The sequence below is a fragment of the Mobula birostris genome, chromosome 19 (assembly GCF_030028105.1).
Source record: "Mobula birostris isolate sMobBir1 chromosome 19, sMobBir1.hap1, whole genome shotgun sequence".
In the NCBI taxonomy this organism is placed as follows: domain Eukaryota; kingdom Metazoa; phylum Chordata; class Chondrichthyes; order Myliobatiformes; family Myliobatidae; genus Mobula; species Mobula birostris.
In genome coordinates, this window is record NC_092388.1 from 4317228 (window position 1) to 4341873 (window position 24646).

Here is a 24646-nt window from a genome sequence, read left to right on the forward strand (position 1 = left end):
GCAGGTCAGGCAGCATCTAAGGAAAAAAGGTACAGTCTACGTTTCAGGCCGAAACCCTTTGACAGGATTCGACCCGAAACATCAACTAACTTTTTTTCCATGGATGTTGCTTGGCCTACTGAGTTCCTCTAGCATTTTGCGTGCGTTGAAACATTTTAGTGTGGAGTGGGGGAGGGAGTTTGAGGGGGGAGAGAGGGGGACTGGATAGGGGTGAGAGTTGGGTGTTGGAGAGAAATTGGAGAGAGGGTGAAACAAGGGGAAGAGGGTTGCGGGAGGGGAAGGGAGGAAGGAAAGGGGTAGTGAAGGTGAAAGAAGAGGGGAGAGGGTGAAACAAGGGGAAGAGGGTTGTTGGAGGGGAAGGAAGAGGGGTGAGAGAGGAAGGGAGGAAGGAAGGGGTAGTGAAGGTGAAGGAAAAGGGGTGAGGGGGAGAGGAGAGGGTTGTGGAAGCAGAAGGAAGAGGGGTGAGAGGGGAAGGGAGGAAGGAAGGGGTAGTGAAGGTGAAGGAAGAGGGGTGAGGGGGCGAGGAGAGGGTTGTGGGAGCAGAAGGAAGAGGGGTGAGAGGGGAAGGGAGGAAGGAAGGGGATAGTGAAGGTGAAAGAAGAGGGGTGAGGGGGCGAGGAGAGGGTTGTGGGAGCAGAAGGAAGAGGGGTGAGAGGGGAAGGGAGGAAGGAAGGGGATAGTGAAGGTGAAAGAAGAGGGGAGAGGGTGAAACAAGGGGAAGAGGGTTGTGGGAGGGGAAGGGAGGAAGGAAGGGGGGTGAGAGGGGGAGGGAGGGAGAGGTAAAAGAAGGGATGAGTGAGGGGGGAAGAGGAGTGAAGAAAGTCTCAGATAGCCCAAAGCCAACCTGCCAACCGGCATCATTATGGGTGAGCGGTGTTGGGGCGGGGGGGGGCGGGGAAGGATTGGTAAATGTGGAGTCTGCGGGAGCGCGCGTACTCTGTGCGCGACCACGTGTCGCCGAAGCGCGGGTTCTGTCGTCGGGAAGGTGCGCGCGCCCTCTACCCGCTCCGCGTGCTCGGGAGACGGCCGCGTGCGCGCTCGGGTGAAGGCGGCGGCGGCGGCGGCGAGGATCCGGATCCACATCCGGAGCGGGAGGCTTTGCGGCCCCCGTTTGTGCCCAGCTGGGGCTCGGCGTTCCCCCCTCCTCAGCCCGGGGCCTAACTCTGCCCGATCTCTTCGCACCCCCTCCCCTCCCCTCTCCTTCTCAGCGTGACCCGGGGACGGGCAGCGGCTGCTTTCCTTTCAGGTAACCTCAGCATCTGTTTTCTTTTTATTTATTTTTTAAATAATCTGAAGCCACTCCGTCCGTCTCCTTTCCCCTCTCCCCCTGTTCGTCGTCTCCCCACCCTCCCCCGACAGCCGTCTCCTGTCCTCTCGAAGGCGGCCTGAAAGTTGGAGACGAGCGGGGACAGTATGTGTCTTTGTGTGGTGTTCCCGTGTGTGGGTAGGAGAGGCCCTTCACCCGTCCGTCTGTGCCCGCCCACCAACCATCTTCACTTCCTCCCCCACCCCGCCCCCTTCCCTCCACCCCCCTGCCCCATCTCCCTCCACCCCCACCCCCTGCCCGCTCCCTCCCTCCACCCCCACCCCCCGCCCCATCTCCCTCCACCCCCACCCCCCGCCCCATCTCCCTCCACCCCAACCCCCTGCCCCATCTCCCTCCACCCCAACCCCCTGCCCCCTCCCTCCCCTCCACCCCCACCCCCCGCCCCATCTCCCTCCACCCCAACCCCCTGCCCCATCTCCCTCCACCCCAACCCCCTGCCCCCTCCCTCCCTCCACCCCAACCCCCTGCCCCCTCCCTCCCTCCACCCCCACCCCCTGCCCCCTGCCCCCTCCCCCCTCCCTCCCTCCACCTTCAAACCCCGCCCCATCTCCCTCCACCCCCACCCCCTGCCCCCTCCCTTCCTCCACCCCCACCCGCCCCTTCCCTCCCTCCCTCCACCCTCAACCCCCGCCCCATCTCCCTCCACCCCCTGCCCCCTCCCTCCCTCCACCCCCAACCCCCTGCCCCATCTCCCTCCACCCCCAACCCCCTGCCCCATCTCCCTCCACCCCCAACCCCCTGCCCCCTCCCTCCCTCCACCCCCAACCCCCTGCCCCCTCCCTCCCTCCACCCCCAACCCCCTGCCCCATCTCCTTCCACCCCATCCCACCCTTCCCTCCACCCCCACCCCCTGCCCCATCTCCCTACCTCCACCCCCAATCTCCTGCCCCCTCCCTCCCTCCACCCCCACCCGCCCCCTCCCTCCCTCCCTCCACCCTCAACCCCCGCCCCATCTCCCTCCACCCCCTGCCCCCCTCCCTCCTCACCCCCAACCCCTCCCTCCCTCCACCCCCAACCCCCTGCCCCATCTCCCTCCACCTCCACCCCCTGCCCCCTTCCCTCCCTTCACCCCCAACCCCCTGCCCCATCTCCCTCCACCCCCAACCCCCAGCCCCCTCCCTCCCTCCACCCCCAACCCCCTGCCCCATCTCCTTCCACCCCATCCCATCCTTCCCTCCACCCCCACCCCCTTCCCTCCACCCCCACCCCCTGCCCCATCTCCCTACCTCCACCCCCATCTCCTGCCCCATCTCCCTCCCTCCATCCCCGCCCCCTACTCCCTTCCTCCACCTGCACACCCTCTCCCTACCTCCCTTCCCCGTCTCCCCCCCACCCCCGTCCCCCCTTTTCCTCCGTACCCCCAGAGCATCCCTATGGTGTAGTGGATTGTGACATTTTGAAAAGAATATAAGTCATCAGTGACAGTGTGTTTTAACTTCCAGAGCAAGTACTATGTCCAGTGAGTCACAGAGGGCTGATGACAGCCCGAGTACCAGTAGTGGTAGCTCAGATGGGGATCAACGTGAGAGTAATCAACAAGAACAAGAAAGGCAACAACAGCAGCCTAAGAAGAAGGATGCCAAGATTTCCGGTAAAACGGCTGCTAAACTTTCAACTAGTGCTAAAAGGTACTGTCATCCTAAATCACTTTGTTTCTCTGAGAAAAGTTATTTGTGTCAAAGTATCACTGTGATTTTCAGCAATATGTTATCGATGGAAACGTTGTGACAGTACAAATGATGAGATATAGGAGCAGAATTAGACCATTTGGCCCATCGGGTCTTCGCTATTCCATCATGGCTGATTTATTTTCCCTCTTAAACCCATTCTCTTGCCTTCTTCTCATAAACTTTGACACCCTAACTAAACAAGAACCTAAGAATCTCCGCTTTAAATATACCCAATGTCTTGTCTCCTCACATCCATCAGTGGCAATAAATTCCACAGATTGACCACCCCCTGGCTAAAGAAATTCCTCCTTATTTCTGTTCTAAATGGACATCCCTGTATTCTGAGGTTGTGCCCTCTGGTCCTAGACTCCCCTACTTTAGGAAACAGCCTCTTCATGTCCACTCTAGCTAGGCCTTTCAATATTCAATAGGTTTGAGTGAGATCATCTCTCATTCTTCAAAATTCCAGCAATTATAGACCCAGTCACAAACAAGAAATCTGCAGATGCTGGAAATCCAAGCAACACAAGCAAACTGTTGGAGGAACTCAGCAGGCCAGGCAGCATCTATAGAAAAGAGTATCATCGACATTTCGGGCTGAGACCCTTCATCAGAACATCAGATTTATAGGCCCAGAGCTATTAGACGTTCCTCATACGTCAACCCTTTAATTCCCGGGACACAATCATGGTATATTTCATTTCTCCATGTTTCCAATAGGCACCTGGTGTTTCTTTAGCGATTTCTTCGGATACTTGTTGCAGGTGGGAGATGCAATGACTAGGCTAGACTAGAATTTTTGCTGGGAAATGTTCAGAATCCAAATGAACAGCTTTTATGTTCTTCACAGTAAAGTAGCACACATTTTGAGAAAATGTGCATACTAATTTCTCCTGTTACATGAAAGTAATGTACAGTCATGGAGTTAAAGAGCACCAGTTCCAAGCTAAGCTTTTACTACATCCATGGTGATCTAATTTGTCAACATTAGATCCATTTCATTTCTGTGCCTTGCCTGTCTAACTATCTCTTAAATGTTGTATCTGACTCAACCATCTCATGAGCACTAGCCTCCCAAGCATTGAGGACACTTCCAAAAGAGCAATTTCACTCAAAAAGGTGCTGTCCACACATCAATAAGGACCACCTGTCACTTGGGACATGACCTCCTTCTCATTGCTACCACCAAGGAGATGGTACAGGAGCCTGAAGAGACACCATTCGAAGTTCAAAGTAAATATTTATTATCAAAGTACATATATGTCAAAGGTCCTAAGGTGGATAAGTCACCTGGGACCAGATGGACTATATCCGAGAGTCCTGAGAGAGGTTGCCTGAAAAAAGATAGTGGATGAATTAGGTCGTGATCTTTCAAGAATCACTTGTTTCTGGGCATGATCCCCAGAGGATTGGAAGATTGCAAAATGTCACTCCACTCTTTAAGAAGGGGAGGGAGGGCAAAAGAAAGGAAATAATAGACAGTAGGTGCAGGAGTAGGCCATTTACAGCCCTTCGAGCCAGCACACACAATTCACTGTGATCATTGGCTGATGCATCCACAATCAAGTACCCTTTTCCTGCCTTTCTTCCCATATCCCTTCACACTGCTATCTTTAAGAGCTCTATCTAACTCTTTTGTTGAAAGAATCTAGAGAATTGGCCTCCACTGCTGCCTTCTGAGGCAGAGCATTCCACAGAGCCACAAACTGTCTGTGGTGAAAAAGTTTTTCCTCAACTCCGTTTCTAAATTGTCTACCCCGTATTCTTAAACTGTGGCCTCTGGTTCTGGACTCCCCCAACACTAGGGAACACGTTTCCTGCCTCTAGCGGTGTCCAATCCCTTAATAATCTTATATGTTTCAATCAGATCACCCTCTCATCCTTTTTAAAATTCCAATGTATACAAGCCCAGTCGACTCCAATCTTTCAACATTATGACGGTCCTGCCATCCCGGGGAATTAACCTAGTAAACCTATGCTGCACTCCCTCAATAGCTAGAATGTCCTTCCTCAAATTTGGAGACACCAAAACTATACACAATATTCCAGGTGGTGGTCTCACCAGGGCCCTGTACAACTGCAGAAGGACCTCTTTGCTCCTATACTCAATTCCCCTTGTTATGAAGGCCAGCATGCCATTAACTTTCTTCACTGCCGGCTGGACCTGCATGCTTACTTTCAGTGACTGATGAACAAGGACACCTAGCACTCATTGTACTTCCCCTTTTCCTAACTTGACACCATTCAGATTTGTAATCTGCCTTCCTGGTTCTTGCCATCCAAAGTGGATAACCTCACATTTATCCCACATTAAACTGCATCTGCCATGCATCTGCCCACTCACCCAACCTGTCCAAGTCACCCTGCATTCTTATAACATCCTCCTCACATTTCACACTGCCACCCATGCTTTGTGTCATCTGCAAATTTGCTAATGTTACTTTTAATCCCTTCATCTAAATCATTAATGTATATTGTAAATAGCTGCGGGTCCCAGCACCGAGCCTTGCGGTACCCCACTAGTCACTGCCTGCCCATTCTGAAAAGGACCACATTAATCCCTACTCTTTGTTTCCTGTCTGCCAACCAATTTTCTATCCATGTCAGTACCCTACCCCCAATACCATTTGCTGTAATTTTGTACACTAAGCTCATATGTGGGGACCCTTATCAAAGGCTTTCTGAAAGTCCAGGTACACTACATCCACTGGCTTTCCCATGTCCATTTTTCATAGTTACATTCTCACAAAAATTCCAGAAGATTAGTCAAGCATGATTTCCTCTTCGTAAATCCGTGCTGACTCAGACCTATCCTGCCACTGCTATCCAAATATGCTGCTATTACATCTTTTATAATTGATTCCAGCAACTTCCCCACCACTGATGTCAAGACTAATTGTGGTCTAGAATTGCCTGTTTTCTCTCTCTCCCTCCTTAAAAAGTGGGGATAACATTAGCTACCCTCCAATCCGCAGGAACTGATCCTGAATCTATAGGACATTGGAAAATTATTACCCTAACAACGCCGTCCACGATTTCTAGAGCCACCTCCTTAAGTACCCTGGATGCAGACCATCAGGTCCCGGGGACTTATCAGCCTTCAGTCCCATCAGTCTATCCAACACCATTTTGTGTCTGATGCGAATTTCCTTCAGTTCCTCTGTTACCCTAGGTCCTCTGGCCACTATTACATCTGGGAGATTGTTTGTGTCTTCTCTAGTGAAGACAGATCTAAAGTACCTGTTCAGCTCGTCTGCCATTTCCTTGTTCCCCAAAACAATTTCACCCGTTTCTGTCTTCAAGGGCCCCAACTTTGGTCTTAACTAATTTTTCCTCTTCACATACCCTAAAGAAGACTTTTACTATCCTCCTTTATATTTTTGGCTAGCTTACCTTCGCACCTTCTCTTCCCCCCCCCCCCCCCCCCCCCCGCCCCCGCCGTATTGCCTTTTCAGTTATCTTCTGTTGCTCCTTAAAAGTTTCCCAATCCTCTGGCTTCCCGCTCATCGTTGCTATGTTATACTTCCTCTCTTTTATTTTTATACTGTCCCTTGACTTCCCCTTGTCATCCACGGTCGCCCCTTACTCCCCTTAGAACCTTTCTTCCTCTTTGGAATGAACTGATCCTGCACCTTCTGTATTATTCCCAGAAATACCTGCCATTGTTGTTCCACTGTCATCCCTGCTAGGGTATCTTTCCAGATAATATTTACCAGCTCCTCCCTCATGTGTCCATAGTCCCCTTTGTTCAACTGTAATACTGACACTTCCGATCTTCCCTTCTCCCTCTCAAATTGTAGATTAAAACTTGTCATATTATGGTCACTACCTCCTAATGGCCCCTTTTACCTCGAGTTCCCTTATCAAATTATAGGCCAAGCAACACACACAAAATGCTGGAGGAACTGAGCAGGCCCGGGCAGCAACTGTGAAAAAAGAATATTGTCAAGATTTTTGAAGGGTTTCAGCCCAAATGCTACCTGGTCTGCTGAGTTTCTCCAGCAGTTTCTAGCATCTGCAGATTTTCTCTCGTTTGAAATTATAGGCCAGTTAGCCTAACCTCAGTGGTTGGGAAACTGTTGGAGTCTATTATTAAGGATGAGGTTTTGAGGTACTTGGAGTCTAATGATAAAATAAGTCGAAGTCAGCATGGATTCTGTCAAGGGAAATCTGTTAGAGTTCTTCAAGGAAGTAACAAGCAGGGAGGACAAAGCAGAGGCAGTAGATGTTATTTACTTGGATTTTCAGAAGGCATTTGATAATGTGCCACACATGAGGCTGCTTAACAAGATAAAATCCTATGGGTGTTACAGGAAAAATACTAGCATGGGTAGAGGAATGGCTGACAGGCAGAAGGCAGTGAGTGGGAATAAAGGGGGTCTTTTCTGGTTGGCTGCCCATGACTAGTGGTGTTCCTCAGGGGTCAGTATTGGGATCGCTACTTTTCACATTGTTTGTTAGTGATGTACATAATGGAACTGATGGCTTTGTGGTAAAGTTTGCAGATGATACAAAGATAGGTGGAGGGGTAGGTGGTGCTGAGTAAGTAATGCGAATTCAGCAGGACTTAGACAAATTGGAAGAATGAGCAAGAACATGGCAGATGAAGTACAGTGTTGGGAAATGCGTGATAATGCATTTTGGTAAAGGAACAATATTGTAGACTGTTATCTAAATGGGGAGAAGGTTCAAACATCAGAGGTGCAGAGGGGTTTGTGAGTCCTTGTGCAAGACTCCCAGAAGGTTAATTTACAGGTTGAGTCTGAGGTAAAGAAGGCAAGTGCAAAATGAGACACTAGTTGGACCGCACTGAGTATTGTCAACAGTTTTGGACCCCATATCTCAGAAAGGATGTGTTGTCATTGGAGGGAGTCCTGAGGAGGTTTACAAGGATGATTCCAGGAATGAATGAGTTAACATATGAGGAGCATTTGACAGCTTTGTGCTTGTACTCACTGGAATTTAGAAGAGTGCAGGAGGATCTCATTGAAACCTACTGAATGTTGAAAGGACTAGATAGGGTGGATGTGGAGAGGATGTTTCCTCTGGTAGGGGTATCCTGAACTAGAGGACAGTTTCAAAATTGAGGGGCAACTCTTTAGAAGAGACGTAAGGAGGAATTTTTTTTAACTAGCAAGTGGTGAATCTGTGGAACGCTCTGCCACAGACTGCGATGGAGTCCGAGTTTGTGGGTATATTTAAAGCGGAAGTTGATAGTTTCCTGATTGGTCAGGGCATCAAAGGATATGGTGAGAAGGCAGGTATATGGGGTTGAGTGGGATCTGGGATCAGCCATGATGAAATGGAGGAGCAGACTCGGAAGAGCTGAATAGCCTAATTCTGCTCCAGCGTCTTATGTTACCGTATACAACCCTGAGATTCATTTTCTTGTGGATTACTGAATCAATTGATGAAATAATAACCATAACAGAATCAATGAAAGACTGCTCAGTAGGGCATTCAACCAGAGTGCAGAAGACAACAAACTGTACAAACACAAGATTTAATGATAAGTAAATAAGCAATAAATATTGAGAACATAAGATGAAGAATGCTTGAAAGTGAGTCCATAGGTTGTGGAAACATTTCAATGATGGGCAAGTGAAGTCGAGTGAAGTTATCCCCTTTGGTTCGAGAGGCTAATGGTTGAGGAATAATAGCTGTTCCTGAACCTGGTTGTGTGAGTCCTGAGGCTCCTGTACCTCCTTCCTGATGGCAGCAGTGAGAGGAGAGCATGGTCTGGGTGGTGAGGGTGCCCGGTGATGGATACTGATTTCCTGCAACAGTGTTTCATGCAGGTGTGCTCAGTGGTGGGGAGAGCTTTACCCGTGATGGACTGAGCTGTATCCACTACTTTTGCGGGATTTTCCGTTCAAGGGCATTGGTGTTTGTTTACATACCAGGCTGAGATGCAGCCAGTCAGTATACTCTCCACTACACATATGTAGAAGTTTGTCAAAGTTTTAGATACCAAATCTTCCCAAACTCTTAAAGAAATAGAGGGGCTACTGTGATTTCTTTGTAATTGCACTTGCATGCTGGGCCCAGGACAGGTCCTTTGAAATGTTAACACCAAGGAATTAAAATTGCTGACCCTCTCCACCTCTGATCCTCCAGTGAGGACTGGCTCATAGACATCTGATTTTCTCCTCTAGAAGTCATAATCCACTGCTTGACCCATTACTTAATCACTTACTACGTGTGGGACTTTATTGTGAAATTTGACAGCTGGGTTATAATAAGTATACTTCAGAACACTTGTCTGCCTGTGCAATGCTGTTGAATTATAGAGACAGTCCATTCATGTGTTTGTGTTCCACTCAAACCTCTACCTGCCTTTCTTCATCTGCATTACTCCTCTATTCCCTTTTCACTTGAATTTATGCATGTTGTTCACTTCAACCATACCCTGTGGAATGTAACTCCACATTCTCACTACATTTCAGGTAAAGAATATTGTTCTGACTTGCCCATTCGATTTCTTGGTGACTTTGTCATATTATATTCATGGTTTCTGGTTTTGCTTTCTTCCTGCAAGAGGAAACATTTTCACTGCAGCCTCTTTACTAATTCTCACAATATTGGTAAAGGACTCTTTAATTCATCCTTCAGCTGCTTTTTAGTATCATGTTGAGCTTATAATTAAAAAAATATTGGTTCTGCTGGCAAGGTCATCATTTATTGTTTCTCTTCCGAAATGCCCTTTATAAAATGGCGATGAATCCCCATCTTGACACTCTGGTGGAGATAATCCCACAAAGTTAATGTGTGAGGAATTCCAAGCTTTTAGATTCAGTGACACTGAAGGAATTGCAGAATGTTTCTGAGTCAGAATGGTGTGACTTGAAGGTAGAGCTGTGGGTAGTGAGGTTTCAGTGTGCCTGATTCCTTTGTCCTTGAATGATAGAGGCCATAGTCCCAGGAATTCCTGCACAAGCCTGGGGAATAACTTTTGAATTTATCAGAACATCCATGTCTGCAATGCAAAATAATTAATTGAAACACAAGAGATTCTGCAGATGCTAGAAACTATGAGCAACATACTCAAAATGCTGGAGGAAATCAGCAGGTCAGGCAGCATCTAGAGAAATGAATAAAAAGTCAATGTTTCTGGCTAAGACCCTTCATCAGGGATTGCAAGGGAAGGGGGAAAACTCCAGAATGGTGGGGGAAGGGGGGAGGTGTATGTTAAAGCTGGTACTCCTTCCACTCTCCCCTCCTTGTTATTCTGGCTTCAACCACTCCCTTTCCAGTTTTGATGCATGGTTTTGGCCCGAAACATTGACTCTTCATTAATTTCCAAAATAACTATATTTTCTGTTTTTAATGGTATTCTGAAAGCAATTCTTTAAATTTGCGTTGTATTGATGAAAGTTGTAACATCCCATACTTTGATATTGTTGAAAAAGGTGGCAGATGTAGGATAAGTTTTCCACTTGTGTCAATTATGCTGCAGTCTGTAAATTTGTACATTCTCCCTGTGACTGCGTGGGTTTCCACCAGGTGCTGCTATTTTTTTCCCACAGAGCTGTACCGATTAGTACATTGCACACACATGCTGGAAAGGAGTACAGTCAACGTTTTAGGCTGAGACCCCTCCTCAGGATTGGGGAAAGGTCACAGCCCGAAATGCTGACTGTACTCCTTTCCATAGATGCTGCCAGGTCTGCTGAGTTCCTCCAGAATTTTGTGTCTGTTGCTTGGATTTCCAACATCTGCAGATTTTCTTTTGTTTGTGATCCAATTAGTAGGTTAATTAGTCATTGTAAACTATCCTATGATTAGGCTAGGGTTAAATCAGAGGTTGCTGGTCAGTAAGGCTGTATCTCAAATAAATAAAAATAAAGCAGTGGTTGAGATTTTGCCATGAAATTATATCACATAATAGATTTGCTTTGAGTTTTACAGATACCAATTTGTCTTAATTTACCACATCAATCACAAGCATTCACTTTTAACATCACACAGTCTGACAAATTGACTAGCATAAGCTTTATATGCCAGAAGTAGAGAGAAGAGACGACCAGTGGTCCTTTTGCATTATTGTCTGGTGACCAATGCTGCCATATTGTGGTAACCTCAACATCCAGCTAACACCTTGCGTCTACCCCACCTGCAAGTAGAAGGCTATCAGGGACTCATTATCTGGTTGCTTGACCCTTATTTGGAGGTTTACTTGCCTTTCATAGTGCTCAAACCAGGAGAGGATTATCGCCTGCTGAGATAATAGTTTCAGTTTTTGCTATCATAGTTCGAAATAAAGTTGTTTCCTCGAAAAGGTAGTGCACGCAGAAACCAAGTACTTAGTCGAAGGCACTTTCTCACAGCCAGGTGTGTTTAACTGATTGAAGAAAATAGTTACTGAGTTGGGAAGGTAGAGATGGTCCCTTAACCACTGTAGGGGATAAAGCTGTGTGATGAGATGTCTGTGGCACTGACGGTTGATCATTGTAAGGAAAAGAGAGGAGCGGAGCTATCTTCACAGTGCCACGTACCCCGTGACGGGAATAAAGAAACCAGCAGAAATAGAAACCACGTTGGAGTCTAGTACAGGTTTCCCCCGCCATCCGAAGGTAGAGCGTTCCTATGAAACAGTTCGTAAGCCGAAATGTCGTAAAGCGAAGAAGCAATTACCATTTATTTATATGGGAAAAATTTGTGAGCGTTCGCAGACCCAAAAATAACTTACCAAATCATGCCAAATAACACATAAAACCTAAAATAACAGTAACATATAGTAAAAGCAGGAATGATATGATAAATACACAGCCTATATAAAGTAGAAATACTTTTCCACAATCATTACTGCACTGTTCTCCGTAGGGAAAATCTCACGCAAGCGCCGTTGGCAGAAAATCTCACGCGGGCGCTCTCCAGTAACCTTTAAGCTATGAAGCTGCCAAATCATACCAAGTAACATGTAAAAATACACAGCCTATATAAAGTAGAAATAATGTATGTACAGTGTAGTATCACTTACTGGAATTGGTTCGGCGCCGAGCACACTGGTGATGATGTTAGACTGAGTCGTTGCAGGTTGGGTGGTGCAGTGGCCCCCATCCTCCAGGCCGCTGACTGATACCGATTCGCGAAGCATGAGGGGTGTAGCGGTAGCCGGGAGGCACACAGCACATCTTTAACAGAAAAGCCAAAATAAACATGCTAATTAATTAGGTGCCACCTGGCACATAATTGTCGGCCCAGATCAGTGCCGATTTCCAATTTCATCGAAGGTCGAGGTTCGTCGTCTGCTGTGGCTGATGTGGAAAGCTTGCTTGACTGCTGAGCCTCGCGCATTTTTCTATCACACAGTTCTTTGTAAGGACTCAAACCATCCTGCAAATATCCCCTAAACCTACGTACCCTTTCAAAATTAAAGTCGTACTTTATCATTGCAGCGAAAATCTCACGCAGTTGCTTCACGTTCAGTTCCTGGACAACCTCACTTTCGGTCCGTTTGCTGTTACATTCGGTTTCGATTGTTATCCTTTCTTCTTCCAATTGCATCAGCTCTTCATCTATCAGTTCTTGGTCATGGGATGCCAAAACCTCTTCCACATCATCTTCGTCAACTTCCACAAGCCAAACTCACTTTGTCCTTACTTTGTTCACCATGATCGAAATACTTAATTATGTCTAGTTTTACGCTAAGTGTAATACCCTTACGAGCTCTTTCAGGCTTTTCCGATACCTTAGAACTCATCTTGCAAACAGCTGCTCACAGGCGCGTGTTTGAGCAATGCCGGCAAGAATGCATTTCCAAATCTGGGGGAGAGCGGCTGCTGGGGGCGCGCGGCGCGCTGCCTTTTATCGCGTGCTGATTTTCCCCATGCGCTGCTTTTTTTTCGGAACAGTGAAAACACCTTCTGAAAGCAAAAACAGGGTACTAATGTAGGTCTTTCGTAACAGTGAAGTTTCGTAAAGCGAACGTTCGAAAAGCGGGGGACACCTGTATTGCTAATAGCTACTAATATTTATTAATAACTACACAATACAGTAAACTAAGTGAAGATCAAACATAGAAACATAGAAAATAGGTGCAGGAGTAGGCCATTCAGCCCTTCGAGCCTGCACCACCATTTATTATGATCATGGCTGATCATCCAACTCAGAACCCTGCACCAGCCTTCCCACCATACCCACTGATCCCCATAGCCACAAGGGCCATATCCAACTCCCTCTTAAATATAGCCAATGAACTGGCCTCAACTGTTTCCTGTGGCAGAGAATTCCACAGATTCACCACTCTCTGTGTGAAGAAGTTTTTCCTAATCTCAGTCCTAAAAGGCTTCCCCCTTATCCTCAAACTGTGACCCCTCATTCTGGACTTCCCCAACATCGAGAACAATCTTCCTGCATCTAGCCTGCCCAATCCCTTTAGGATTTTATACATTTCAATCAGATCCCCCCTCAATCTTCTAAATTCCAACGAGTACAAGCCTAGTTCATCCAGTCTTTCTTCATATGAAAGTCCTGCCATCCCAGGAATCAATCTGGTGAACCTTCTTTGTACTCCCTCTATGGCAAGGATGTCTTTCCTCAGATTAGGGGACCAAAACTGCACACAATACTCCAGGTGTGGTCTCACCAAGGCCTTGTACAACTGCAGTAGTACCTCCCTGCTCCTGTACTCGAATCCTCTCGCTATAAATGCCAGCATACCATTCGCCTTTTTCACCGCCTGCTGTACCTGCATGCCCACTTTCAGTGACTGGTGTATAATGACACCCAGGTCTCGTTGCACCTCCCCTTTTCCTAATTGGCCACCATTCAGATAATAATCTGTTTTCCTATTTTTGCCGCCAAAGTGGATAACTTCACATTTATCCACATTAAATTGCATCTGCCATGAATTTGCCCACTCACCCAACCTATCCAAGTCACCCTGTATCCTCTTAGCATCCTCCTCACAGCTAACACTGCCGCCCAGCTTCGTGTCATCCGCAAACTTGGAGATGCTGCATTTAATTCCCTCATCCAAGTCATTAATATATATTGTAAACAACTGGGGTCCCAGCACTGAGCCTTGCGGTACCCCACTAGTCACTGCCTGCCATTCTGAAAAGGTCCCGTTTATTCCCACTCTTTGCTTCCTGTCTGCTAACCAATTCTCTATCCACATCAATACCATACCCCCAATACCATGTGCTTTAAGTTTGCACGCTAATCTCCTGTGTGGGACTTTGTCAAAAGCCTTTTGAAAATCCAAATATACCACATCCACTGGTTCTCCCCTATCCACTCTACTAGTTACATCCTCAAAAAATTCTGAGATTCGTCAGACATGATTTTCCTTTCATAAATCCATGCTGACTTTGTCCGATGATTTCACCGCTTTCCAAATGTGCTGTTATCACATCTTTGATAACTGACTCCAGCAGTTTCCCCACCACCGACGTTAGGCTAACCGGTCTATAATTCCCCGGTTTCTCTCTCCCTCCTTTTTTAAAAAGTGGGGTTACATTAGCCACCCTCCAATCCTCAGGAACTAGTCCAGAATCTAACGAGTTTTGAAAAATTATCACTAATGCATCCACTATTTCTTGGGCTACTTCCTTAAGCACTCTGGGATGCAGACCATCTGGCCCTGGGGATTTATCTGCCTTTAATCCCTTCAATTTACCTAACACCACTTCCCTACTAACATGTATTTCGCTCAGTTCCTCCATCTCACTGGACCCTCTGTCCCCTACTATTTCTGGAAGATTATTTATGTCCTCCTTAGTGAAGACAGAACCAAAGTAATTATTCAATTGGTCTGCCATGTCCTTGCTCCCCTAATCAATTCACCTGTTTCTGTCTGTAGGGGACCTACGTTTGTCTTTACCAGTCTTTTCCTTTTTACATATCTATAAAAGCTTTTACAGTCAGTTTTTATGTTCCCTGCCAGTTTTTTGTCATAATCTTTTTTCCCTTTCCTAATTAAGCCCTTTGTCCTCCTCTGCTGAACTCTGAATTTCTCCTAGTCCTCAGGTAAGCCACTTTTTCTGGCTAATTTGTACGCTTCTTCTTTGGAATTGATACTATCCCTAATTTCTCTTGTCAGCCACGGGTGCACTACCTTCCTTGATTTATTCTTTTGCCAAACTGGGATGAACAATTGTTGTAGTTCATCCATGCAACCTTTAAATGCTTGCCATTGCATATCCACCGTCAATCCTTTAAGTGTCATTTGCCAGTCTATCTTAGCTAATTCACGTCTCATACCTTCAAAGTTACCCCTCTTTAAGTTCAGAACCTTTGTTTCTGAATTAACTATGTCACTCTCCATCTTAATGAAGAATTCCACCATATTATGGTCACTCTTACCCAAGGGGCCTCTCATGACAAGATTGCTAATTAACCCTTCCTCATTGCTCAAAACCCAGTCTAGAATAGCCTGCTCTCTAGTTGGTTCCTCGACATGTTGGTTCAAAAAACCATCCCGCATACGTTCCAAGAAATCCTCTTCTTCAGCACCTTTACCAATTTGGTTCACCCAATCTACATGTAGATTGAAGTCACCCATTATAACTGCTGTTCCTTTATTGCACACATTTCTAATTTCCTGTTTAATACCATCTCCGACCTCACTACTACTGTTAGATGGCCTGTACACAACTCCCACCAGCGTTTTCTGCCCCTTAGTGTTACGCAGCTCTACCCATATCGATTCCACATCTTCCCGGCTTATGTCCTTCCTTTCTATTGCGTTAATCTCTTCTTTAACCAGCAACGCCACCCCACCTCCTTTTCTTTCATGTCTATCCCTCCTGAATATTGAATATATAACAGATATATAATGTAAGTAAATCAGTAAGTGTGGAGAAATATGTATGAAAACCAAGCTTCTTTAAGTCTAGGGGTAAAAAGATACAGTCTTATGATGTTGAGTAAAGTTCTGTTCAGTTCGTGGAATTTAGTTGAATAGCGATGGAGAGACAGAGAGAGAGTGAGTTGAGTCTTCAGGTGAGTTATTGCCGTCGCTTTCCTCGTTGTCCTCCGAAATCCTTCACAAGTCACCGACTGTGACTTTAACAACAAAGGGGATCGTACTTCGGGGTGGTTGAGCTGTCTACCCAGGCCAGGGTCGTACACATGGACAACTCCCCACCGGTCTTGCCTTTGAATTTTCACTGGCAGAGCAATTTGGATCGATCCGCCTGATCAATCCTCCAAGACCCACTTTCTCTGCGGGCACAACAATGCTCACTCAGTGTCCAGATCATGTGTCTGAGGTCTGTACCATCTGACCTCCTATTTATCTCACCAGGCTGAGCATCACCTGTCATTCAAAGAGTCCCTCCTTCCTTTGTCTGTAAAGGAATGTGAGCAGGCAACAAGTCCTTGGAAGTAACATCAATAATGTCCTGTTGGTCACCATAGCAACCTTCGAGCTGCTCAGTTTTTATCTCCAAAGTTAACTCCCGTGACACTCCAACCGTCAATCTTCATTTCTCTCCTTTTTCCAAACAAACCATCAATGATAAATGACTCTCTCTGTCTCTCTTCAAACAGTTAATAGGGGCACTCCTGGATCCCCTCACAACAGAGCTTCCTGATGTAGAAAGCTGAGTTAACCACCTTCTCCTATCAGTGAAAAATGGGTAGTATGTGTAAAGAGCTTTGCAAGGATTATGGGCCTCCCAGAGATGTGGTCACCTTGAGGACTCAGCATTTGGAATTGAGCGGTTTCAGCAGCTGCATAAGCTGTGGTCCCCAACCTCCGGGCCGCGGACCGATACATTGCCGCGAAGAATGCAGCGGTAGCCGGAACACACCCAGCACATCTTTAAGAAAAAAGCCGAAATAAACAAGCTAATTAATTAGGTGCCGCCTGGCACGTAAATGTCGGCCCAGATCAGAGGCGACACAATGGGCAATCGCCTCTGATCGGGGCCGACATTCACGTGCCGGGTGGCACCTAATTAATTAGCTTGTTTATTTCGGCTTTTTTCTTAAAGATGTGCTGGGTGTGTCCTGGCTACCGCTGTACTGCTGCATTCTTTGTGGGAATGTATTGGTCCGCGGCCCGGAGGTTGGGGACCACTGATAAGGATCAGCTCCATGCATATGGAACAAGTCCATCACCAAGGCAAACAACTCTGCGAAAGCAAACTCAAATCTCAAAATAAATATTATAAAAGTACATGTATGTCACCATATATAACTCTGAGATTCATTTTCTTGCGAGCATACTCAATAAATCCAGTAGCCATAATAGAATCAATGAAAGACTGCACCGACTGAGTATTCAACCAGTGTGTAAAAGGTAACAAACACTCCAAATGCAAACAAAAGAAATAACAATAGTAATAAATAAATAATAAACATCGAGAGCATGAGATGAAGAGTCCTTGAAAGTGAGTTGTGGAAATAGTTAGGTGAAGTTATCCCCTTTCGTTCAAGAGCCTGATAGTTGAGGCATAATAACTGTTCCTGAACCTGGTAGTGTGAGTCCTGAGGCTCCGTACCACCTTCCTAATGGCAGCAGCAAGAAGAGACCTTGTATTGGGTGGTGGGGGTCCCTGGTGATGGATACTGATTTCCTGCGACAGTATTTGATAAGTGAAATTATCCATGCCGGTTCCAGAGCTAAATGTTTGAAGGATAATAACTGCTCCTGAACCTCATGGTGAAGGATCTAAGGCTTCTGTGCCACCTCCTCGATAGCAACAGCGAGAAGAGAGCGTGGCCTGGGTGGTGGAGGTCTCTGATGATGGGTGCTGCTTACCTGTGACAACGCTCTGAGCAGATGTGCTTAGTGGTGGAGAGGGCTTCACCCGTAATGGACTAGGTCATATCCACTACTTTTATAGGATTTTCCATTCAGGGACATTGGTGTTTCCATACCAGGCTGTAATGCAGCCAGTCAATATATTATCCATTATACGTCTATAGAAGTTTGTCAGAATTTCAGATGTCATGCTGAACCTTTGCAAACTCCTAAAGAAGTAGAGACGTTGCTGTATTTTCTTTGTAATTGCACTACGTGCTGAATCTAGGACAGGTCCTCTGGAATAGTATTGCTTAGGAATTTTAACGTTGCTGACCCTCTCCACCTCTGATCCTCCGATGAGGACTGGCTCATGGATCTCTGGTTGCCTCCTTCTGACATCAATAATCATCTCCTTGGTCTTGCTGACGTTGAGTAAGAGGTTGTTGTTGTGGCACCACTCAACCAGATTTTCAATCTCCCTCCTATATGTGGATTCATCATCACCTTTGATGCAGCCTATGACAATGGTGTCATCGGCAAACTTGAATATAGCTTGAGTTGTGCTTAGCCACACAATGTTAAGTGTAAAGTCAGGATAGTTCAGAATAAACCATGATCCTTTTAGAATTGAGAATAGACAATAGAATTATCAATTAGTTACCCTTGTGGTTTCTTACTGCCTGGCTTTGTATGTCTGCCTGTATTGTGCTCCATGACTGACTACAGCTTGTTCAGTGGGAGTTTGTGACTGTTTGTGAAGGAGACTGCAGATGGACTCTCAGGGCGACTCTGAGCTCTGATCCAGCTTTGGATTGCACAGTCACACTGAGCTGCTGCTATCTCAAGGGTCTAGCACAGTGGTCCCCAACCACTGAGCCGCAAAGCATGTGCTATCAGGCCGCGAGGAAATGATATGATTTGGCGATATGAAATGATATGAGTCAGCTGCACCTTTCCTCATTCCCTGTCACGCACTGTTGAACTAGAACACACGTGAGGTCATCAGTGACCCAAAACGCACAAAGGAACGGGTCCGTGACCCATTTGTGAATGTCCTTGGTGAATCATCCATGTCAGCGCGGGAAGAAGATCAACTCCTCGAGCTTGCAGATGACGATGGGCTGAAAAGTATGTTTGACATAACATCTCTGCCGGCATTCTGGATCAAAGTTAAGGCTGAATATCCTGAGATAGCCATGAAAGCACTGAAAACGTTGCTTCCATTTCCAACACCATATCGCTGTGAAGCGGAGTTTTCTGCAATGAATGCAACGAAAACGAAATTGTGGAATAGACTGGACATAAGGAACCCCTTTGAGTATCACTGTCTCCCATCACCCTTCGATAGGACCGTCTTGTTGCAGGAAAACAAGCCCAGGGCTCCCACTGATTCAGCGATACTGGTGTGTTGCAATGATTTTATGTGTTCATACGGGGAAAATATGTGCTGTGTGTTTAATATCCAAACGTTACTTAAAATGTTATGATGCTATTGACTTATCAATATTCATGTGAGGAAAATATGTGCTGTGTGTTTAATAAATTTGTTAGATAACCCCTTTTAGAAACGAAATTGAGTGTATTAGCCACTTATAAGTGACTTATAGTTGACTTATCACCCATATTCCGGTCGTGATTAACAACCCCCCCCCACCGGTTGGCCGGTCCACAAGAATATTTTCAATATTAAACAGGTCCGTGGTGCAAAAAAGGTTGGGTACCCCTGGTCTAGCAGATCAGGAATTGTAAGGATATTGTCACAGTAACAAGAAGAGAAAGGAATAGTTACTATCTTGAAAGAAAAGAATAGCTTCTGCAGCCTCCGGAGTTACAGCTAATCCTTTGTCGCTGTGCTCTTGTGATCCAAATGATCAGATGGAGTATACTTGCTTTACTGAATCTCACTCTCTTAGCCCCTCTGAACCCTAGAAACTAAAAATTCCACTGTAAACTCTGATGATGGGTTATTTTTTGACAACTGCAACAAAGGCTGTGGAAAAAAAGTTGCATGGTTGTTGGATCCATTGATGAAATGGAATGATTACTGTCTACATTGCTGAGAGCCCAATTGATGCCCTCACTGTGGCCTCCTGAAATAATGTGTATGTCCTTGCCTTCAGCCAGGTTGACAATTTTCCCCTGAAAGGGTTGCAGGCTTCTTATGTTCAGTGGTTCAACCTGTGAATTTACTGCCTCTTGCTATGTGTAAAGCACGTCAGACCCCGTATCTGAGCTTGGAGTTGTGAGTGTTGGGTGAAGTACCATTTGCTGGCGTAATCCTTAGTGAGGTGGGAGGTCTTATTTTCAAAAAGAGATAACCACAAATGTAATACAATGAATTACAGTTAATTGGGTCTTTGATTAATCAGGGCAACTGCCTATTTGAGACAAATCTTAAAGAACAAAAACTAATCCAGAAAGTAGCCAGGATTCCCTTTGTCTATTTGGAACACTATGCCACTTAATTGGGACAGGAGACTGTTGTCAAACAGTTTCTAACTAGTGTCAGTCATGTGCATTTGTGTGGCTGTTGAATTGAATTTATTTTATTTCTTGCATCCTTCACATACATGAGTAAAAATATTTATGTTACATCTCCATCTAAATATGCCATGTGCAATCATAGTAATTTATAATAATTTTAATTAAATAGAACAGCCAGTGTAATATAGAGTATACTCAAAACTGCGTGTTAGACGCTACACTGTTTAGAGCATATAGTTAATTATATATCATCCATTGTGTGTGTTTGCGTTCACTGTTAGCTGATGAGCAAGATGCTAACTCAGAACTGTTTTGCTCACTGCGGTTTCAAACATTTAGGCTTCAAGATGCCAAAAACGGCCTGAAGTAAAAATGAAATGATTTCCCTACTTCAAAAGTTGGGAATTATGAAGAATTTGAAGGAATTGACAATCATCTTGAACGCTACAATGAAAATTAAGATTTGGAGGATGTAATTGTTGAAAGCATTGTATGAAGGCAATCCATTATGTACACTAGGTGTCTGCCTTGATTTTATTTGTTTACAGTAAACCAAAATGCGGCAGTGTACACTGGATGGATTCCTCCATTGATAACTATGAGGAACTAATACACAGTTCTATAGTACTGGTAGTGTTTTAACTTATTCTGTATTTCATTTAAATTTATAATTTATTGCTCAGTTAAATGGTAGTCTGTCTTTTTTATACCTTTTTAACTGCTTCTGTGCAACATCGGCTAATTAGGGCTGTCGGTTAATTGGGCCAAAATATACTGGTCCCAATGTATCCCAGTTAAATGGATCCGTTATATTAGGCTTAGGAGTTTGTAGGTGGAGTTGAGGGGACTGGATGGAGGAAATTGAATCAACACATGTAGCTTGTAAATCCTAAGTAGTTATGGGATGAGGCTTGAATGGATTTAAAAAAAGAAGATAAAACATAGATGTAACATAATCTCTTGTCTAAGTTCCATGTGTGCCTGTGACTCCTTCTGGTATCCATCTTGTATAAATGGAGTTTAATATGGGGATGTGTGAGATCAAGAGCAATTGAAAAGCAGAGAGACAAATGAGTGATGGAGGTGTTATAGTGCAAGTCAGCAGACAGGTCCAACAGGTCGATGTGTATTGCAAAGGGGCTGGATGTTAAGAATAGTAAACACCAAATACTCTGCAGATGCTGCGGTCAAAGCAACACTCACTACACGCTGGAGGAACTCAGCAGGTCGGGCAGCATCCTTGGAAACGATCAGTCAACATTTCGGGCTGGAACCCTTCGTCAGGACTGTAGGGGGAAGGGCAGAGGCCCTAGAAAGAAGGTGGGTGGAGGGTGGGAAGGAGAAGGCTGGTAGGTTCCAGGTGAAAACCCAGTAAGGGGAAAGATAAAGGGGTGGGGGAGGGGAAGCAGGGAGGTGATAGGCAGGAAGGGTGAAGAAGGAATAGGGGAAAACACAATGGGTAGTAGAAGGAGGCGGAACCATGAAGGAGGTGATAGGCAGCTGGGGGAGGGGGCAGAGTGAAATAGAGATAGGGGAAGGGAATTACCGGAAGTTGGAGAATTCTATGTTCATACCAAGGGGCTGCAGACTACCTAGACGGTATATGAGGTGTTGCTGCTCCAACCTGAGTTTAGCCTCATCATGGCAGTAGAGGAGGCCATGTATGGACATATCCGAATGGGAATGGGAAGCAGAGTTGAAGTGGCTGGCAACTGGGAGATCCTGTCTGTTGTGGCAGACAGAGCAGAGGTGCTCGACGAAGTGGTCCCCCAATCTGCGTTGGGTTTCACCGATGTAGAGGAGGCCGCACCGGGAGCACCGGATGCAATAGATGACCCCCAATAGACTCACAAGTGAAGTGTTGCCTCACCTGGAAGGACGGTTTGGGGCCCTGAATGGTGGCAAGAGAGGAGGTGTAGGGACAGGTGTAGCACTTATGCTTACAGGGATAAGTGCTGGGTGGGAGATCCGTGGGGAGAGATGTGTAGATCAAGGAGTCGCGGAGGGACTGATGCGGAAAGTGGAGAGGGGTGGAGAGGGAAAGATGTGCTTAGTGGTGGGGTCCTGTTGAAGGTGGCGGAAGTTGCAGAGGATAATGTGCTGGATCCGGAGGCTGGTAGGGTGGTAGGTGAGGACAAGGAGAACTCTGTCCCTGTTGTGGTGGCGGGAGGATGGGGTGAGGGCCGAAGTGCGGGAAATGGAGAAGATGCGGGTGAGGGCATCATTGATGATGGCAGAAGGGAAACCACGATCCTTAAAGAAAGAGGACATTTGAGATGTCCTGGAACGGAAAGCCTTATCCTGAGAGCAGATGCGGTGGAGATGGAGGAACTGGGAATAGGGAATGGCATTTTTGCATTTGGTGGTGGGAAGAGGAGTCGAGAGTCAGTGGGCTTGTAGAGGATGGCTGTGGACAGTCTGTCTCTAGAGATGGAGACCAAGAGGTCGAGAAAGGGGAGAGAAGTGTCCGAGATAGACCAAGTGAATTTGAGGGCTGGGAGGAAGTTTGAAGTAAAGTCGATGAAATTGACAAGCTCAGCCTGGGTGCAGGAAGCAGCACCAATGTAGTCGTCAATGTAGCGAAGGAAAAGTTGGGGAGCAGTACCAGAATAGGTTTGGAGCACAGACTGTTCCACATAACCAACGAAGAGGCAGGCATTGCTGGGGCCCATGCGAGTGCCCATAGCTACACCCTTGGTCTGAAGAAAGTGGGAAGAGCCAAAAGAGAAGTTATTAAGTGTGAGTACCAGTTCCGCCAACCGGAGGAGGGCAGTGGTGGTGGGGAACTGGTGAGGTCTATTCTCCAGAAAGTAGCGGGGGGCTTTGAGGCCTTCTTGATGGGGAATGGAGGTGTATAAGGATTGGACATCCATAGTGAAAATGAAGTGGTCGGGACCGGGGAACTGGAAGTTCTTGAAGAGGTGGAGGGCATGAGATGTATCTCGGATGTAGGTGGAAAGGGACTGAACTATGGGTGACAAAATGGAGTCCACGTAGGCAGATACAAGTTCGGTGGGGCAGGAGCAGGCAGAAACTATGGGTCTACCGGGACAGTCAGGCTTGTGGATCTTGGGGAGGAGATAAAACCGAGCAGTGCGGGGTGTGGGAATTATGAGTTTTGTGGCTGAGGATGGAAGGTCTCCGGAGTTGATAAGGGCGGTGATGGTACGGGAGACAATGGTTTGATGTTTTTTGGTGGGGTCCTATTCCAGGGGTAAGTAAGAGGAGGTGTCAGAGAGCTGCTGTTTGGCCTCAGTGAGGTAGAGGACTCTGCTTCCCATTCCCATTCGGATATGTCCATACATGGCCTCCTCTACTGCCATGATAGAACACCTAATATACCGTCTAGGTAGTCTCCAGCCCCTTGGTATGAACATAGAATTCTCCAACTTCTGGTAATTCCCTTCCCCTATCCCTATTTCACTCTGCCCCCTCCCCCAGCTGCCTATCACCTCCCTCATAGTTCCGCCTCCTTCTACTACCCATTGTGTTTTCCCCTATTCCTTCTTCACCTTTCCTGCCTATCCCCTCCCTGCTTCCCCTCCCCCACCCTTTTATCTTCCCCCTTACTGGTTTTTCACCTGGCAGCTACCAGCCTTCTCCTTCCCACCCTCCCCCCACCTTCTTCATAGGGCCTCTGCCCCTTCCCTCTTCAGTCCTGACGAAGGATTCCGGCCCGAAACGTTGACTGATCATTTCCACGGATGCTGCCTGACCTGCTGAGTTCCTCCAGTGTGTTGTTAAGAATAGTGTGGCTCTGTTACTGTATTGCAGGTTATTGGTGAGGTCACACCTGGAATACTGTGCTCACTTTTGATCCCCTTATCAGCTAATCCAAAGAGATTCACGGGGTTTATTTTTGTGTGTGTATATTGTTTTATTTTTGTGTGTGTATATTGTTTTATCAAGAGAGGTTAATCAGTTTAGACATGGAGTTTAGATAAATCTAGGTAACCTTATTCAAATGCACGAAGAGGACTTGAGTGGGTGGATGTTGCGATGTTTTCACTACTGGGAGAGCCCCGAACATGAGAGCCTAATGGGGCCAGTTATTTAAGCCTGAGGTATATAGAGGTTTCTTAGAAGGTATTCTTAGAGTCTCTGGAAGATCAGATCATTAAATTGAAGATGGATAAATGTTAAGGAGGAGGAGGCCACTGTTGTGATGAGGCCACACTCAGGTTGGAGGAACCGCATTTTATACCTGGGTAGCCTCCAACCTGATGGCACAAACATTGATTTCTTGAACTTCTGGTAATGTCCCCCCCCCCCCCCACTTCATCTTTCACCATCCTCTCTTCCCTCTCTCACCTTATCTCCTTGCCTGCCCATTGCTTCCCTCTGATGCTTCCCGCCTCCCTTTTCTTTCTTCCTCTGCCTTCTGCCCTCTCCTATCAGACTCCCCTTTCTCCAGCCTGGTATCTCTTTCAGCAATCAACTTCCCAGCTTTTTACTTCATCCCTCCCT

General features: G+C 46.4%; 1 protein-coding gene across 1 annotated transcript in view; it reads left to right on the top strand.

Annotated features, from left to right (window-relative positions):
- Positions 1-995: 995 nt before the first annotated feature.
- The window catches only part of LOC140212389 (ubiquitin-conjugating enzyme E2 E2), a 182512-nt gene continuing 158861 nt past the window's right edge, over positions 996-24646 (top strand). Inside the window, exons 1-2 of the mRNA XM_072283137.1 lie at positions 996-1246; positions 2770-2955. Coding sequence (XP_072139238.1) covers positions 2780-2955 — 176 coding nt within the window. The 5' untranslated portion in view covers positions 996-1246; positions 2770-2779. The remainder of the gene's footprint in view (positions 1247-2769; positions 2956-24646) is intronic.